Genomic DNA, 18,981 nt, shown 5'->3' with positions numbered 1-18,981 from the left:
ATGGAAGAGGGGCCCCTTTCCCCAGCTCTCCCTGCTCCCACCCCAAGTCCAATGTTAGGAGCAAGGTCAGTTTAGCAAGAGCAGCACGGCTGTCTGCACAGACTCTAATCAGCCCTGATTATGGAGCAGGCTTCCACCTGTGAGCCATGGGTGGGCAGAGGACAGAGCTGTCTGTTCAGAGATCCCAGAGGTTCATAGCTCCAAGGCCTGTGACCACATCCCCCTGGGGTTATGGCTTCTCACAAGATGAGGGGACCATGGCACTTTCCATCCACCCATGGTGGCGGAGGCTTTCTTGGCATGCCTTTACCAACCCAGCCTCCTTCTGGTGATGATAGCGGCCTGTATTCAGATATTGCACCTAGACTGAAGTTCAGGTGGGGCAGAGAAATCAAAAGGGTGTTTTCAGCTTTTGTGAATGATGATTTTGAAAAGCAATCTGCATGATTCAAACAAATCATAGCTGGGGGTAGATTCTTACTGTTCTGATATACTTTGAAATCACTTGAATCAGTTGAAATCAGAAAAAAATGCAGGGCTATGGAGAAGCAAGAGAAAGGAAAGGGGAATAGAGCTTTGAGGACAGGGCCAGATCCTGGTGTTTGCAAAGTTCCTGCTCCTTGTCAACATTGTCCCTGTCTCAACCTCAGTTTCCCCTTTTCCGTTGTGTGAAACAGTGAGGTGGCATCTTGAGACATGTGAAGGTGTCCGAAGCAGCCCTGTGAGGAGGACAGAGGACTCAGCTGCTGTGAAATGGAGGTGGGAGGGGGCCTCTTGGGATCAGCAGCATGAACACCAGTCAGGAAGAAAAGGGCTTGTTGTTCTAGGGGGCTGGGAAGCACCCTGAGGCTGCCTGAGGCTGGGCAGAGGCTCGTGGAGGAAAGACGATGTTGGACAGAGAAGGAGGGAAGCTCAGGGAGATTTCCAGGGCCACAGGGGGACTTTCTAAGCAGTAAGAGTGACAGTGGACACAGGGCATGGCCCATCACATTTACAGAAAGCACTGAGCTGCGCTCTGCCCAGGCCACGCACAACACAGGGCTGCGGGCAGGGGGAGCGAAACATAGCCCAGCACGGTCCTTGTCCCCCACCCTGCGGAGGCTGCAACCCACAGAGCAGCTGAGAAGCCTGCAGTCCGCCTGCATGACCACATGCCCTGCACCCACACCTGCAGATGCAGATGGAAAATGTTCTCTAAAAAGTGCACTGCACTGAGTGTGTATGAGCTTCATTCAGTCATAATTCCCTGAACACCACAGGAATAGATACTCATGTAGCATTTTCTTGGGATTCAGAGTTGTAGGAAATCGAGAGGTGATGTACAGTACCCAAGAGGATGTGCGTAGGTTACATACATGGACTATGCTGTGTTACAGATGTAATTTGAGCACGTATAGGTTAGGGCTTCCACAGGGTCTCCTGGAGTCAGACCTTTGCATGCCAAAGGCTGACTGCACTTGGTGGGAGAAGCTGGCAAGTGCAGAAAAATGGAGTCCCCAGCTGGGGACCCATGGTGGGCTGGAGAAGCAGCTTGGAGGGAAGGCCATGCTGGCAAAGTATCTCAAGAAAGAGTATTTGGTCGGAAAGCAGTGGCAAGCATCCCCTTGGGGAGCCCTGGACGTCACACAGGAAGTCAGAAACTGTTCCCTGCTCAGGAGGGAGCTGGGGAGACTTCCTGTGACTGTGTCATGATGGATAGAAACCACAAGACATAGAGTCCCCCTCCCCAATAATTCTGAAGCTGTCACTGGGGCTGGAGTGGATTGGGGATGAGAGAGAGGGAGTAGAGGGAGATAGAGAGGAAGCAGAGGCCAGCTGCATGGAGAGAGAGGGGAACAGGGTCCTTGTCTGGGTCTCCAGGGCCTGTGAAACTGGTACCTGTTTCCCATATAGCCACACCTTCCAAAGTCCAGCCCATCTTGGGATTTCCTGAGCCCCTCGCCAGGAAGTGTGAAAAGCACAGCCAAGGGCCCAGAATCCCATATTGAAACCCTCTGTTGGGCTCCTGTCACTACCTGTCAGTAGAGCTGGCTGTCCCCACCACGGCTGCACGCTGGCTGCCCCCACCATGGCTGCGCCCTGACCTTGAGCACCTGAGCATCTGGAAAGGGAGGCTGTGGCCCCCAGACCAGCAGGGTCTGCTCTGAGCCTCCAGGAGGGAACTGGCTACTTCCCGGGTTGTGGTAGAGGGCAGGGAAGCTACTCAGCCCCTAGTGTGTGTTCGCCTTATAAATCCCCTATTGTTGTAACAACTAGAGTGACCTGGAGGTCCGCTTGTGGCCTGTCTCACCCTGTCCTACTCCATCCCAGGTCCCCAGGCCACTCTGCCACTCACTATGTGAAAATCCAGGACAGGGCTGGGGGACTCAGAAGCGTGACCTCAGTGACACCCCAAGGCTTGCACTGATCACCGTGAGCCTGCTGCCTCACTTAATCCAGGGTCATTGAATTATTGTAAAATTCAGGATATTTTGCATACAGATCTGGATTGCTGGCACCTCCTTTGAAATCAGAGTACAGCCGGCAGGAAGGCAAGAAGGAGCCAGGGATCACCAGGGCCGTGAGCCACAGCTCTGCCCCTCCCTGTCATCCAGGGGCCCCAGGGCCCTTGGACTTGGTCACTTGAAGCTTCGGGACCTTTGATTCTCGAGGGCCGAGGTTCTCGGAGAAAATCGTGAGCTCTGCAGGGATAGAACCCAGCCCCAAGTCTCTCAGAAGCCCCCAACTGCCCTTCTCTGGGGGAGTCATGGGCAGCTCTATCCCAGGAAAGTCCTCCTCACCTGTGTCTGTCTTTGCTCCTCTGCAGCGCCTGCACCTCAGTGAAGATGTGGCGGGGGCCACATTCATGGCAGCGGGCAGTTCGGCTCCAGAGCTGTTCACGTCGGTCATAGGTAAGTAATGAGTTGGGGCCCCTCAGCCTCTCCCAATCTGAGAGAAAAGGGCTCTGGGGACAGATGGTCCCTGAAAAGGACAGTCTGCTGCAATAAGAAATGAGAGTCCAGGGTCCCCACAGGACACTGGCCTCTCCCAGCCACTACCCTATGCAAGGGGTGTTTTAACTGTGCATGAAAGACCCCTTTAGGACCTGGGAACAGCAGCACATGCAGAGGGTCCCCCTGTCCCCTGAGGGAAGCAGCAGCCACCACAGCAGTCTAACACTGGGTCTGTGTTCCAGGTGTCTTCATCACCAAGGGCGACGTCGGTGTGGGCACCATCGTGGGCTCCGCCGTGTTCAATATCCTGTGCATCATCGGTGTCTGTGGGCTCTTTGCGGGGCAGGTAAGACTGGCAGCTCTTTGCCATCTGAGGCAGAGGTTGTCCTGCTGGAGCACGACCCTCCCCCAAGGACCCAGCAATTGAAGTCTCTTCAGCCAAAACTAGAAACTGTGCGCCACTGTATTTGTTCTCTAGGTTGATGGAATGGAGAATTTCCGGGTCTGCGTAAATAATGAACCAACCTGAAAGTTGTAGATTACAGATGTGAACGTGTCAGCCTCATTTCACATGTTATTGAACCACACTAGAATGATCTGAAACACTTTTAGTATGGTCTGGTGACAGAAGAAATAAAATAAATGAGAAAGATCAGAGAAGAGACAGACTTCTCTGCTAAACACTTGGAGCCTTTGGCTTAGGATGCAGATTTCTTCCCACAGAGATGGAGGATTTGAGGTCCATGTTTGCCTTAGCTTTCTGGGGGCAGACGTGCTTTTCAGGGCTGCTGTTTTCCTGGAGACTATTCCCCTGCTGGGGCTGTTCTGGGGTCTGAGTTCTTGATGACTGTGGGCATCTATTTTGGAGAGTTGAGGGATCTCCCCGAAGTCACCTAGGTGTGAGGCTGAGCCAGGAGCACTGGGTGTTGGAGCAGCTGTGAACAGACTGCAGGTTTGCAGCTGTCAGGTGGTTCTGAGGTGCTAGTTTCTCCAGAGAGATTTACTCAGAACAGTACAGTCTGAGTCCTGACCAAACACTCAAGACTGTCCTCTGGAAAAGGCGATTTCCAGAAGTTAGCAGAGGTGACTACCTGTGATATCCAGGAGCCTGGTGAACCTAACACCTGGTTAGCAGCTCCTTGTAGTGGGCAGAGTGTCCCACTACAAGTCAGGGTGAAGGACTAGATGTGCTCCTGGCAGCCTTGTCATCCCCCTTGCCAGGGCCCCGTCTCTCCGAGGTGGGCCCCAGTGTCTCTGCACAGGGTGCACTGTGGACCACTGCTCTCCCCACAGCCACCAGCCCTGTATGCCCTGATTGTCTGGGTCTGGGCTGCCTGGTGTGTGGGCGACCAGTCAGGCAACAGTCAGAGGGTGCCTTGATCATTCGGGAATCCGCTCCAGGTCCCTAGGTGGACAGGGTCCTTCCAATGAGAGGCTCCTGGACAGACATTTCTGTTCATGATGACTGAGCTCTGCCCGATTCTCTAGGTTGAACATTTTCAGTTTTCTAATCCTTTTTACTCAGGGATCTGTTGTCTAGATTTTGTGGACACACCTTCAGATGCTTTTCAATTCTCCTGTGTACCTGGAGAATTAAATTAAATGCTAAAATTTATTATAGGAAAAAGCACATGACGATTAACCTCTACCCCCAAATCCTACCCCTCACAATGCATACACTCTTCCCACCCTTACAGACGCTTTCTGCAGCAGCTCTGGAGGCCTCTTTCCTGAGTGTCTTTATAAGGTGTGATCCAAAATAGAGTGAATGTTGCTGCTGAAAACCATCCAGTGGACAGGCAGCTCATAAAAACATGACACTGCATCCTCCTCCACCCTATTCTGGATCTGGCACCATGTGATTTCTGGCTCCTCCCCAGAGGCAGAGGAGGAGCCATTTGACTAAAAGTAGAAATGACCAGGTGAGCCTTTTGAATGGATTCAGGATACAGAGATAACTTTGGCAGCATAGCTGAAGACACAAAAGAATATCCAGAGCTGCTGCAGGCAGTGACAGGAACCGTGGGCTAAGTGCACTCGTGGTGCAGGGGAAGATTGAGGGGGATTCACGGCAGTGCACCTGCTATTGTGGGATTTTTTAATGTAAACAGGCATCATATTTTTCAATCACACCACGTGTGTGGTGAGCCCTGAAAACCTCACTCTACCTTTGCATACTGCATGGTTGACAGGCCCCCAGTCCCCCTCTGCCTGACCCATCTCACCACTTTGCTGACTGATGTGAATTGTGTTGCACCCCAGGCTGCTGCTCTGAGCACTCTCTGAATTAGCATTGTCACCATCAGTGTGACTATTAGGCCAGCCCCTTATTAGTGTTGTCATGTTGTCATTAGTCATTTGTACCTGAAGCGAGCCCGGAGGAGATGAGATACTGCAGAGGAATAAAGCCAGTCTGGGCCGTGCAGAAACCACCCAGGTGAGCGTCGGTGAGGAATTAGCAACGGTAGCATGCACAACCTGGTCAGAGCACCTGCATCAATGGATGCAGCTGCAGCTGCGGGGACTCAAACTTCAGCAATAGTAGCCATCTGTCCCGTGTCCCCTCCATAGAAGGGCTCCACTGGCTTACATCAGGAACCACGTGACTGCAGAAAGAAGTGGCCGCTAACAGAGTGCTATGAGAACCAGCCACAGGATTCTGGCGCCAGGCCTTTCTTCCAGCTTTCCTTGTCCTGTGCCTGCGTGGAGATTTTGAGGCCTTCTGGTTGTATTTTTCTGGGTTTTGTAGAATCCCTGAAGTCTTTACAGAGGAAGCAAATGATGTGCTGGAAGGAACATGGGCTGGAGGATCAGACAGGCCTGGGGTTGAATCCTGCCTCTCCTTTTGCCGGCTAAGAGATCGGAGAATCCATTCCAGCTCTCAGGCCAGGCTTCTCCTCTGCAGGTTCAGGTGGGTGTCAGCACCCTGACTCCCTAGTGGTATCATAGATCTGAGACCTGGGTGCTAGGGGCACCAGGTACACATGGCCCATCGTGGGTCAGTACAAGTCAGACCCATCAGCAGTCTCAGGAGTCTCCAGTCCCCGGAGTGCTCACCACCAAATTCCACCACCGCACCCTGCAGTCTGCTCATGGCCCTTGACACCAGTGTCTGACAGTTCCACAGAACTGAGGGTGGGACAGACAGGGAAGGTGAGGGAGAAGCCCTTCTAAACGGAGATCAAAATGAGGTATTTAGAGGACGCCCCCCATGCACGGGTGCTCACTTCCGGACTCTTTTCAGTGGGTAGAGAAGGAATCTTGTAAGACACAGAAGCTGCCAGCCTTGCACATTCAAAAGCCTTCCTCGATGCCACTGGAGCTGTGGAATGTTACGGCAGAGGATGGAGACTGGGAATTGAAATGATTAATAAATCCAGTTGTGGGTCTCACTTAGCATTATTATTTACGTGGATCTGCACTTTCATGTGGCTGGGAGAATTATTGGTGAGCACCCGGGGGGCCTCTCTCTCTCCTGCATTCCGACATAAAGGGCAGTACAGGACAAAGTCTGTTGCCCATCTGAAATTAAAGTAATTAAGCCGTAGGTTTGAGCTCCTGTCTCAATTAGGGTTTTGATGAATTCAATGTAATTAAATGTCTGCTGTATTTGTAGTTTGCAAACATACCCTGTACTTGTGTTTGCCTAGGGTGCTTTGCAGAGTTTTATGGGACAGGGAGGAAATTGCTTCTTAGAAGGTGGCTCAGAGAGTGGTTCTTGGCAACTCCACATGACATTTAAGAGCCAAGGTCCTACCAGTTTTCTTTATTTAAGAACAAAGGATAAAAGCAACAGAAAGAAAAAATGCCAAGCTCATGTACTTTGCATATTGCTTTGAAATGACTTCATGCCAATTTCTTAAAACAATGTGCTTGTAAATTTAAATCCACCATTCTGAGCATGCTAAGCTTTAAATACATAACCACAAACAGAGAGTAAACAGTTTAACTGCATCCCAGATTAGGTCTTCCTATTCGGGTTATTGCAGCTCGGCAGATGGCTCCAGTTTATCATCAGTCATCATCGGCACAGTGGCCCTGGCCACCTCCTAACGTGCCTGATGTTCTCTGGCAGGGAAAACTCCTCTTGACTGAGTTTGCCAATAACACCCTGTCCCTCCTTCAGCAGTACCTGGAGGTTGCACCTCTGAGCTGGCACTTGCCCTCCTCCAACTCTTTCACAAGGAGACTCAGCAGGTGTTCAAGTACAAGTTGAAAAGAGGCCCCAGAAAAACACCCCCCACCCAGGACATTGAGAAAATGAGGTAGGGAAAAGAAGGTAGCCAAGACAAGTGTGTTAGCAAACAAGGTATCTCACATGGGACTCAATTCTGGGGCACCTGGGTAACGGTGTGGCACACGGATGCATATGTGGTCTCATATACAGGCTGGGGAGCAGGGTGTTTATCCACCCACTTCCATCTCCTGTTGATTAAGGACTCCTCCAAGGAATGTCACTTCTTCAGCGTTCCAGCCTGCTGGGCTCAGGCAAGGTGGACCTTGGGATCCAGAGAAGACCTCTGGCAGAGTGACATAGGGACAGGCCACTGAAAGGCTCTAAAGGAGGTAATGGTGAGGAGCTAGGAATGGGCCCACAAAGTATTCTCTAAACTCAAGAGCAAGCCCTTAAAGTTAGCCACCTGTTGGGTCCCATCTTCAACCCTGATGAAGGAACCATAAGCGTTAATACCAGGGAGACAATTAAGAGTCTGGGACCAAAACATCTTGGATTTATAGAATTTCCTCTGGTGTTAAAAATAACAGTTTCCAGCCAGGCATAGTAGTGCATGCCTACAACCCCAGAACCCAAGAGGCTGAGGTAGGCAGATCACCCTGCTTTCAAAGCTAATCTGGGATACAGAATGAATTCAAGGTAAGCCTGAACTGCATTGTGAGATCCTGTCTTAAAACAAACAAAAATAACCAGCTACTGTTTATTAAGCTTCTCCTATGTGTGGACATCACAGATGATACTCCATAAATACTTGCAGAAATACACTTGCTGAATTTTAAGGTAATATGAGCTTTATTGACAAGAAAGGAGATGGATTCTGGGGGAGAGAGGTGGATGGGGTCTATGGAGATGGAAGGCTAGAGTTGATGTAAATACTGACTGAGAAATCCATTCTCTTTCCAAATGGGAAGCCTATGATTTAACAAGTCTCCAGATGTAATCATTGCATTCCTGTGATTAGCCTGAGATTTTGTTGTTCTTCAAAAGTTTGGAGTAGGGGCTCTGGGGACAGTGCAAAGAACAGACATGTCAGCAAGATGGTACTGACCCAAGATCAATGATGCAAACAGCCTGACCATGTGCATCTGAGACCTTCTCTTCTCATCATATGGCATCTGCCACAGTGGTCTTGGGTGCCCCCAAACAGATGGAAGGGTCAAACACATCAGGGACCCATAGACCCTGCCCAGGTTGCCCTGAACACTTCGATTCCCAACCTGCTGCTCCCCCAACAAGCCCATCATATCACCTATGATGTCCCAACCCTGGGAGTCACTCTCAAACTGGAGTCTGAGGAAGGCAAGACTGAGAGCCACACCACACATGGGCCAAGTCTAAAAGTCTGGGTTGCAGGCCTGCCCTCCTCTGTACAGTGAAGGTGGGTGTGCAGGAGATGAGTGCCTGGCAAGGGACTCAGGCCCAGGTGCAGGAGAGGCCTCCTCCAGGATGTGTGGTAAAAGGTCAGTACTGAACCTGGAACACTGTTCTCTCGATGCCCAACCCTCCAGCTGACCGGCAAAGCAATCTTCTGCTGTCCCTCAAAATTTTTCCCCTTCACTCTTCCCACCCTGTCCATCAAGGGCAGGTCCCAGCAGGGCCCCAATCTTGATCTTCCTCACAGATACTGCTGTTCCCAGGCCCAGAGTTCCGTCGAGGTCACCGCCCATCTCTGACCTGCTCCATTTAGATCGCCTCTGCAGCTCCAGCCAAGATTTCTGGTAGCTTTGATGTTGGCTCATCCAACTTGTTCCTGGCTCATTCTACCTCTTTGAACTATCTCCTGAAATTAGATCTAGTCAGTTTCAGGTAACAAAACACCCCACCTCTCACTAGCTTCTCATATGTATTGAAGTTATTGATGCCATTGAAAAGTGTAGAGGAAAGCAGATGTCAGCTCTGCTGCGATCAGGGCGCCAGCCCCACTGTTACTGTCTCATCTCTGTGTGCTCTGCACACCTCCTCACACCACCTTTCCTTCGCAGCAGAACATGGCTGTGGCCTCATGAGCACACACACACCACACTGGCCAGAGAAGAGGATGAGAATGACTCCTTGCCCATACCTCTTTCCAGCTTCTGCTTAGCATCAGCAAATACAAATGAGTGGGGGCCCAGCAAGGCAGTCTGACCAAGGCTTCTGGCGAGGAACTGGCGTCCCAAGCGCTTAGGTTACAGAGAGCCTCCCACCCATTTCTTTCTGCTCTCAGAGATAACACTGATCAGCTCCACCCTGGACGTGTGGCTTTGGACCCCCAGTTCTTACACAAAGCAGAGACAGGAGAAAGAGTGAAGTCCCTGCAGTACTGGGTCACTTGACGCCTGTGTTCCCTGGGCCAGTGTCACCCAGATGGTCAAATGCACGCAGATCTGCAATAGTTTGTGTGAACATAACCCCACTTTTATTTTTCTTATTTCCTTTTCTCCCACCATCCCTCCCCCGCCCCAGCCTCTGCCTCCTTTTACTTAGAAAATAAACTGGGAGTGAGATTATGGGGTCAGGTGGGAGGCACGTTTGTAAGAGCTGCTGAACCCTCTTTCCAAAGTCACTCAACCTTTTTCCGTCGCGCCACAGCCTGTGAGGTCCCAGGTGCAGAGACCCTCAACAGCGCTCGATGTGGTTCATTTAGCTTTGCTTTGTCTCGCTGTAGTTTCAGCCTTTCTAGAGCTAAGCTGCAGCTTGCCTTGCTTTTCCTTCTGTTCCTCAACGGCTGGGAGCACGCATCCTTTCACCTGCCTGTGTGCCAGCTCCTTGGGCGAAATGTCTGTCCCAGCCTTTGCCCGTGTGTTAATGGGGCTTCTGTCTGCTCCACTGTTGTCTCTAAATCATCACATTCGACCACTCCTCCGAGTCCTTCTGCTCAATTTATTTTTATTTCCAAATCGATAGGGAGCAGGGCCACTAGAAATGATGGCGCGTGGCAGCAGCCGTGTTGTATTAGTGCTGTTGCTCACACATGGGTTTAGAGAGAGAGGCTGAGCCACAGCACACACCATCCATGTGGAAGACAAGGATGCGGTCACTTACCTTGTGTCCAGCAAACTCGGGAGCGAGTCATTGAGGGCTGCAATGTATCTTCCTAGAAACGGGATGGGCATCTGTCACTTCCATGCTGTCAAGCTTCAAGTTGCTCTTGGAAAATGAGCTTTGGGTCACTGCCTATGTCCTTGGCTCCAATTATCAAAGCACAGTAACACCACTGCCACAACCACTGCAGCTGAGGGCCCACAGAGGAGGGAGCCAGTGTTTTGGACACAATGTCTTTCTCTCCAGAACACAGTGCTCTCCACCCTGTCTTCCCGCACAGACAAGCGGGGCTCTTGTGGGAAGCTGCTAAGTTCCTCCAGCCATAGTGAGCCCATGCCAGGCCACCCCACAGGAGGAGCTGAGTGTGGAGCTGAAAGAGGAGCAGAATGAGGACAAAAGCCAGGGTGGCTGACAGATGCCGGTTCTCTTTTATATTTCTCCCCCAGCAGCGCTTGCCTGGTACCCGGCACTCACAGCTTTATGTGTACTGCTCAGTCTTGGTCCTCAGGTAGATCTCTGGGGAGAACATTGTGCAAAAGAGGAAAATAGGCTCGTGGTGATTCAGTGATGTGTCAGTCACATGTGATGAGGCACCAGGCATCACACAGATTTGTGAGTTCTGTTTCAAGCCTGGATCCAGGAGCAACCTAAGTCACAGATCTCACACACCAAGCCACAGTTGTCCCCACCATCCCTTAGCTGCTAGATGCTTCCTCACCACCACAAAGCCCGGGTTTGAGATGTCTCTGATGAGCTCTGTGGAAGCTTCAAGGTAGACCTAAGCATCCCAGCACTGGGCACAAAGACTCTAACCTTCAGCCCCAGGTGGGGCCTGTGTACCAACACGAGGAGGTGAGGAATCTCAGTCATGGCCATGTTGCACCACTACAGGGTCCATCGTCGGTGGAAAGGTCCCCATGGTGAAGATAATGGAAATACAAGATGGTCTTGAAGGTGTGTACAGCGGAAGGACCCCTCCCCAGCCTTACCTCCTGCCCACCCACCACCCTCCCATCTGCACGGGCACTCCATGAGCACCACACTGTGGGTCCAGGCAGCTGCAGTCCGGATGTCCACAACACGATCCAGAGCCAGCACATAAACCTGAGGTCCCTGCACTGTCTTTGCACAATGTCCACAGAAGGTGGTTTCTCTCTTTGACAGCTGTGAATTTAAAGTCAGGTGAATACTCCATTTGCATGTCCTTCTTTGAACAGTAAGTTCAATCCTCAATTAAGCAAATATTTGCCGAGTGCCTGCTATGCACCAAGCACTGCTCTACACACCAGCAGGACTCCAGTGAAAAATTCTAGAATTTGGATCCAGGCTGTCAAATGTCCGACAAGTACTGATCGTTGTACAGGGGTGGGTAGCAGGAGAATGGGTGGATAGATACTAAGATAAGGAGAAGGTATAGTGCATCAACAGTGCATTAATGCTATAGGAAAAATTTAAAAGCATATTGAGGGTGGCAGAGAGTTCACCCTTAATGAGTGAGGAGGCACGAAAAGTACCGTCGGTCATGGCTGTTCAGCTGACCTGTGATAAGAGATGCCTGACTGATATGGCGCCTTAGCACCAGACAGGGGAGAGTGGACATCTGCTTAAAGAGAGTCCGCAGTGCCCGCAGCCTGCCACACATGTGCTCAGGAGCTATCAGCTGTTGCCTGGGTATTTAATGGATGTGAGGAAGAACGTTTCAGTCTGCCACCAGGTGCACCGAAAAAGACCTTAGGAGAGGGGCTGGGGATTTAGCTCAGTGGCATAAGCACCTGCCTTGCAAGCAGGCGGTCGTGAGTTCGATCCCCGGTACCGATAAAAAGAAAAAAGAAAAAAAAAAAAAAAGTGTAAAAAAAAAAAAAAGACCTTAGGAGAGATGTCTTGGGTAGCAGGACAGGCTGGCTGGTGGGGAAGGTAGAGGAGAGGATTTAGCAAGGTGGTCAGGAGTAGGGTCCTGGAGGAACCCCACATTGTGAAGACAGTGCCATAGGAGGATTAGGAGAAGAAAGTTCCTGGGAAAGGAAGAGTAGGTGAGCAGACAAGAACAAACCTGGTATGTATCTGCATCAGATGTAAAGAGGGGCAGCATGGTTGAGAGAGAGCCAGAAAGTGTGGCAGGAGCCTATTGGTGTTCCTAGGAGGCACGGTGAGGACTGGGGGCCGTGGGAAGCCGCTGACAAGTTTAACTGGGAGTAGCACTTTGTTCGGTTTACACTTTGGGGAAAATCACTCGAGCTGCTTGGTGGGCAGAGGACTCCATGAGGACAGGATGGTGGCAGGGAGACCAACTATCTCTGTGATCCTTGTGGCAGTTTTCAGCAGTGAGGCCAGAAGTGGCTGCTGGGGCTAGACTACGTTTTGGAGTTGGGATGGTTAAATCAATGAAAATCATGATGGTGCTTATCCTGAGCATCATGAGTATGTCGTGAGGTGTTTCTCAATTCTGCTGATGACTGCAGCTTGGCCTTGAGCCATCGGGAGGGTAGGCAGTCTGTCTTTCAACAGACTGTGAAGTTCTGTGTGGCAGATCCAGGGACTTGGGAGCGTCACTCAAATAAGTCATGAGGTTGTTGGTCAGCTGGTCAGTCCTTCGGTTTTTTTGGCCACTGTCTCACTATGTAGCCCAGACAGACCTCAAACCATAATCTGTCTGTATTAGCTGGCTCACCATTGGGATTTCAGGTGCATATGCCACGCCTGGCTGAGATTTCCTTTTCTAATTAAATATCAACTTTTAATTTTAATTACGAGAATGCAACTTTTAAATAAAAGCTCGAGCAGCTTCTATTACTCACTAACAGCCCTGCCCAGCCTCCCCAAGGGCCCAAGGCTCCGGAGCCGGCCTCCTTTCAGTGGCATTTGTGGGAAAAGCGCTGGCTGGCCACTTCCAGATCCTCACAGACAGAGGCCTGTGCCCTGGACAACACCGTCCATCTCAAGGTCAACCTGTCTTTGTGAATTTCAATTTGGCAAAGTTTCAAAGACCTCTGGTGCGTAGGGCAGGACCCGCTCGCTGTCTCTTCCTCTCATGCCACCCTCTCCTTTCCTGGGCAGCCAGGGCCTGGCTATTTTATCAGTGTGCAGTAGGCCACAAGACCATCTCCTGTTGTCCATCCTAGGTTCATGTGATCCCACTGGGCCATGTCTCCCCTTGCTAACTCAGCATGCAATAAAGACTCTGCAATTTTAAAATGGAAAGCAGAAGAGGCAACCAAGGGCGAGTGTGTGGAAGATTTGGTTTTGTTGTTTTAAGCACTTTTCTAGTCCTATCCTCGACCCAGGCCAGTGGCCTTTGGCATTTATGAGGTGAGACTCCTGTATCTCCCTGCTCCTGCTATCGTTTTTCCCTGCAGAAGTTCAGCCCTGCATCTCAATGGGCTCGGCCTGAACCTGCAAAGTCATTCACCTGTCAGATCCCATGCAGACCTGCAGACTGTGCAGAGTAGCGGGGGAGCTCGCTGACTGATAGCTGGCCCTCACTGGCACAAGAGGGTAGACAACCTCCCAACCAAGAGGCCACTTACATAGCAGCACATTCCTCCTCTTCCCTGAATATGCATGAGCTGCCACTCCCTGGGAGATGAGAATGAAAGCCAGCCTCGGTGTCTCATTAGCTTGAGACTTCTTTTCTACAAGACAGAATTGTGGCAGCAGTCAGGGCATGGAACACAGAATGGGCACATTTGATGTGGTCACCAGCGGCCAGGAGACCAGGGTTTGGTGCAGCTGGTAGACAGTGTCAGACCCTTGACACCACCTTTCCACGTCTGGATCATTTTGCACCACAGTTCGTTTCTCCACTCTCACTCTGTCTTGGATTAGCAAACACAAAGTTTCTAGAACACGTGTGTCCCCTACCCCATGATGTCTTTTTCTTTGTTTTATAAAAAACAATATACAGCTCTCTTTCTTCTCTTCTCGATTATTATTTGTTTTTATTTTAAATTAAAAATGACTTTTCTGTTAATAGTTAATCTTAACTGAGAGCTCAGCTGAGTTAACATGAATTGTATATATTAACTTGTTTAATCCTTATATCAACTCCATGGTACAGGGACTCTTAAATGAGGGTGTGGAGGGAGGGAGAAAACTCATCCTGGGTCACATAGCCAGGAGCAGCGGAGCCAGGACTTGGAGCCAGGTGGGTCAGTCCACAATGTGGGTTCTTCTCCGTGACTGTGGGAGCCGAGGCAGTTGTGGCCACGGGCTGTGGTAGCAGGTGTGAAACACATCTCCTGAGCTAGGAAGGGATCCCCTAGGTTGAGTGCAGTTCATCCCCCTGGCCTAGAAGACAGCATGGTGGGGCGTCTGTGCCAAACCTCTTTGTTTTAGAAGCTCTTGTAGGAAGTGCCCAGCCTGGTACCAGGTAGCTCTTTGAGTAGAACCCATGATCCAGTCTCCGGTTAGAAGCTGAGATTCCACCCCAAGGCATGGCCCAGTGATGGGCTGCAGGGGGCTCGGATTCTGAGGAAAGGGATTCTGAGGCTCTTTTGGTCCCAACACTTAATACTGCGGCACAATGCTGCTGTGATGTGTTACACATGGGCAGGGGGAGGCTACACAGTCCTGACGTGCTGAGCCCCCTACCTGTGGCCTCTGCATTCTCTCTCTCTCTCTCTCTCTCTCTCTCTCTCTCTCTCTCTCTCTCTGTCTTTCTCTCTCTCTGTCTCTGTCCTCTCTCTCTCTCTCTCTCTCTCTCTCTCTCTCTCTGTCTGTCTCTCTCTCTTTCTCTCAGCTTTTTGAGACAGGGTCTCTCTATGCAGTTCAGGTTGGCCTTGAGCTCACTTTGTAACCCAGGCTGGTCTCAAACTTGCAACAATCCTCCTGCCTCAGCCTCCCTAGTGCTGGGATGACAAGAGTGCCCTACCATGCCTGGCTCCTCTGTCCTTTCTCTTGGGAGCACAGAAGCCCCTTCAGGAACAGGAGTAGAGATGGAGGGCAGCAGCCAGGCCCAAGTTTGGTGTCCTGGCAGTCCTTGTGGAAAGTTTCTTTTCCTGATTGGAGGCTCATGTGTGACTTGGTTTGCACTATCTAGAAGGGGAACAGGGATTAACTGGTGGATTAACTCGGCTTCAGTGCCATGAGAAACGTTGTAAACCATGTCCGTGTGGGAGATACATGGCATGTGTGTCAGCTGGCCCACTGTCTTGGTCTGCCCAGCCTCAAAGTGCCCTGGGCTGTGCCTCTAGCCCAGCCTAGATGACCCCACTGTGCACCACTGTGCCTTTCTCAGGATTCTCACTGTCATAGCAAGGCCTCAAAGGGCCTCACAGCCCATGTCCAATGCCACCAAAGAAGAGCTGACTCTACAGTGGCCTGCTCAAAGACAAGCCAAAATACAGGTTCTAAATGTCTGTAACAATAGGATAAAAGAACCTTGCACATCTGTCATCTCCCATGAATAAAAATGGATCTTAATGAAATGTGACCCTACAAGTTTTAATGGAAGCAAACATTTAATATGTACAGCTCCAATTCTAGCCCTGGGCAGAGTGACTATAAATATTAGTCACCTCGTATTAAAATGTCTAAGTGCTGGGCCACGTCTGTTATGTAGCCTCTTAGGTTGCCTGCCCACATTCACATCCTGGCCTCCTCACTTCTGTGAAGGTTCCTTAATATCACCATGCCTCAGTTTCCTTGTCTGTTAAGAACAATAGTACTTTCTAGCTGGTAGGGTTATCGTGGTGCTCAGATGTGTCACAAAAACTCTGCAGATTGTCGCTGAGAGTGGAATATCTGTAACTCTAGCTAAGGGGACATTTCATCTCCTCAGCTCAGATATGGATGCTGTCCTCATCCCAGTGAAGGCTGCAAAAATGACATTTCAAATAGAAAGGACGTGGTGATACACATCTGGAATCCCAGCACTCTGGGAGGCTGAGGCAGGAGGACCACACATTGGAGCCCAGCCTGGACAACATAAGTACTTAAAGAGTCCCTTAGGCTGCCCCTAATACAGCCTTTCCTCTGTGCACCCAGTGCGGATAGAAAGAGCCAGAAGAAGTTCCACCTTGGCTGCTTGGCCACCATCAGAAGGCCCTTTGCATGCCCAGTACAAGCCAAGGGAGACAGACAGATCCACCACTGCCTGCTGTGCACTGCCACCAAAAGGCGACATCCTGCAGGAGGCCAGTGTGGGCAGAGAGAACCAGCAGATCTGCCTTCACCTTCAGGGAGCTGTCACCAGAAGGCTCCTTCTTGCAGACAGCCAGCAGGAGCACAGACGCACAGCTAGGAAAGCCCTATGTATCCGTAGGCCCCCGTTGGAGGCCCTTGGTTCCCTCAAGCAGCCATCACCCACTAGCAGAATCAGACAAACACACCCCTGTGTGTCTGCCACCATCGTAGGAGTCCCAGTGTAGACACACAAGCTGAGAGAAGCAGCCCACCTCCATGCACCACTGATCATCAGGGAAACCCCAGGGTAGCCGCATAGCTCTGGAGAAACCCGCCCACACCCTGCTACCGCCCTGTCAGTCTGTAATTAGAGGAACCAGGTGTCTGTCCCATCCCCCTGCACTGCTTAGGGGCACTTCCCAACGTGGGAAGTGTCTGGGGCCCCACAACCAGCTTCTTGGGAGGAACCCAGGAGAATGTCAAGATGAAGGAGCAAAAGGCAAACTCAGACCTCCAGCCTACACAGAATAAGTCTGGGAGATACAATCATGGAAGAAAATAGAAGTCACACACCTGAAATTTCTGAGATGATAGCAACTGAAGTAAGGAAACAACTTCATGAGCAGCCAATCAGAAATAATGTCTCAGGTGAAAAAAGAAATCACACACATACTGAATTGTTCAAAGGGTCTAAAGAAGACGTAGACAAAAAAGGGGAGCATGGCAAAATGATGGATGCTAAAGGATATTCTAGAGAGAGAGAGAGAGAAAGATGACCATGATTCCAGGAACAGCATTAGAGGAGGACTGTCAAACAAGACACGCAGTTGAATGAAGGGGAAAGTAGAGGGCCTACAACAGGAGGATAGCAGGGCAGAGACAAACGATCTATGCTGGTTGTAATCATTAACGTAGACAGCCTCAGGTCAACAATAAAAAGAGACACAGGAAGAGTGAATCAAAAAATGACATCCATTGATATACTGTGTACAAGAAGCACATCTAACTAAAAAGGAAATTCATAGACTGAAAATCAAAGGAGAGAAAACAATTGTTCCATGTGACAAGAGACAAAAAAAAAAAGCAAGAGTAACTTTCCCATTAACTGCAGAATGGTTACAAAAGATACGGTGTTCAGGGGAAACTACCCCGCTATAAAGTAGAATGATCTCAAGGTGCCTGTATGTAATAGACACAACTGGAAATCATGTCCATGGCTGAAGCAGTTAAAACTCAATGTATCAACCCTAGCATAAGAAATAGATGGAGTTAGTGGGATTCAAAAGCAAAATAATGTAAGAGCAAAGGGAGGAATCCCCTGAGAGGGAAAGGTGGAAACTACTATCAATTTCTTATTGTCTTATCTTGAACTCTTGCATTATTTACACAATTCTGTTAGGTTTGGCTTTGTTCTGTCTTGTTTTGTTAGATTCTATGCTGTCAGATGACAGGGGCAGCTATTTTGAATATAATGGGATATATTATGGTAATTATGGTTTCCTATTATATTGCTTTGAAGTCTTTTAATGCTTTTATTCATTGATTTGATTGATTTTATTCTGTTTTGTTTGATTTTATATGTGTGATGGTATGAACAGCTATTTTGAAGAAGACAAGACATTATGGCAGCCACTGCTGATTTACTATCATCTTGTTTTGAAGTCCTACCATGCTTTTGTTCTTCTGCTTTGATTGGTTCTATCTTGTTGTATTTCATTTGATTTTATCATGTGTGATGGTATAGACAATTTTTTTAGGAAAATAAGATACTATAGTAGCCATTGTTCATTTCCTGTTATTTGGTTTTGAAATCCTGTAATGCTTTCAGTCTCTTGAATGGTTTTAAACTATTTTGTTATGTTTGATACTATTGTGTGTGAGGTATGCTCAACTATTTCAAAGAAAAGAGACATTATGGTAGCTACTGTTGATGTCCAGTTGTCTTGTTGTGAAGTGCTGTGTTGCTTGTATTGTCCTGTTATGATTTGCTCTGTTCTGTTCTCTTTTGTTATATTCTCTTTAAAATAAAGAGAAAATACAAAAAGATTGGGAATGGAACTCAGTGCAAAGGCCCTGCGTTTCATTCCCTGAACTGGAGATATCGATATACTAAGGGCCTGAGCTGGATAACAGGAGGTCTGAACCCCGCACTAAGACCCAGAACCCTGCCCAGGGGATATTTGGAGCTAGCAGCTTACTGTGAGTGGGGTGCCCTTCCTCCCTGAGGCTTCTGGGATCCTGGAGGTGGGCTGACCTGGCCTCTCTGGTTCCTGCTTCTCTCTCGCCCCACCTCCAGCTCACTAGGTCACTACTCTCTGCTAGGCAGATCCTACCTTTGCTCTGCAACCCCACCCAGACCTGGCTCAGTCTCTGCCTCTGACAGTGCACCAGTCCGGGGCCTGCAGTTCGCAGCCTCTGTGCCTTCCCTCCCAGACGTTCCCATAATTTTGCTCCCCCAGTCTGCTCTGTCCTGAGCGTACCTAAGCTTGGTAGCCAAGAGGCTACCCAGCACTTTTCTTGGGTAGTACAAGGTGTTCAGGGTCCCAAGTGTAGAATACCTGTACTAAATGGTGTGTAAATCTAGGTTTTAGTTTAAATGGGGCTATCAGATTATGATTAAGAGAAAGTAGAGGTTAGACTCGTTTTTCCACTGCAGTAAAAACTGGAAGA

At 49.7% G+C, this 18,981-nt stretch overlaps 1 protein-coding gene across 1 annotated transcript in view; it reads left to right on the top strand.

The window, feature by feature from the left end:
- Slc24a3 (solute carrier family 24 member 3) overlaps window positions 1-18,981 on the top strand; it is a 438,881-nt gene that overhangs the window by 324,794 nt on the left and 95,106 nt on the right. Inside the window, exons 5-6 of the mRNA XM_003476377.5 lie at window positions 2,807-2,891; window positions 3,176-3,279. Of these exons, the coding sequence (XP_003476425.5) occupies window positions 2,807-2,891; window positions 3,176-3,279 (189 nt within the window). The remainder of the gene's footprint in view (window positions 1-2,806; window positions 2,892-3,175; window positions 3,280-18,981) is intronic.

This window comes from Cavia porcellus, unplaced genomic scaffold, assembly GCF_034190915.1.
Source record: "Cavia porcellus strain 051 isolate PalLab524CR breed Dunkin Hartley unplaced genomic scaffold, mCavPor4.1 scaffold_5, whole genome shotgun sequence".
In the NCBI taxonomy this organism is placed as follows: Eukaryota; Metazoa; Chordata; class Mammalia; order Rodentia; family Caviidae; genus Cavia; species Cavia porcellus.
Note: the sequence above shows the minus strand (reverse complement) of the source record. Positions and strands in the feature narration are given on the sequence as shown.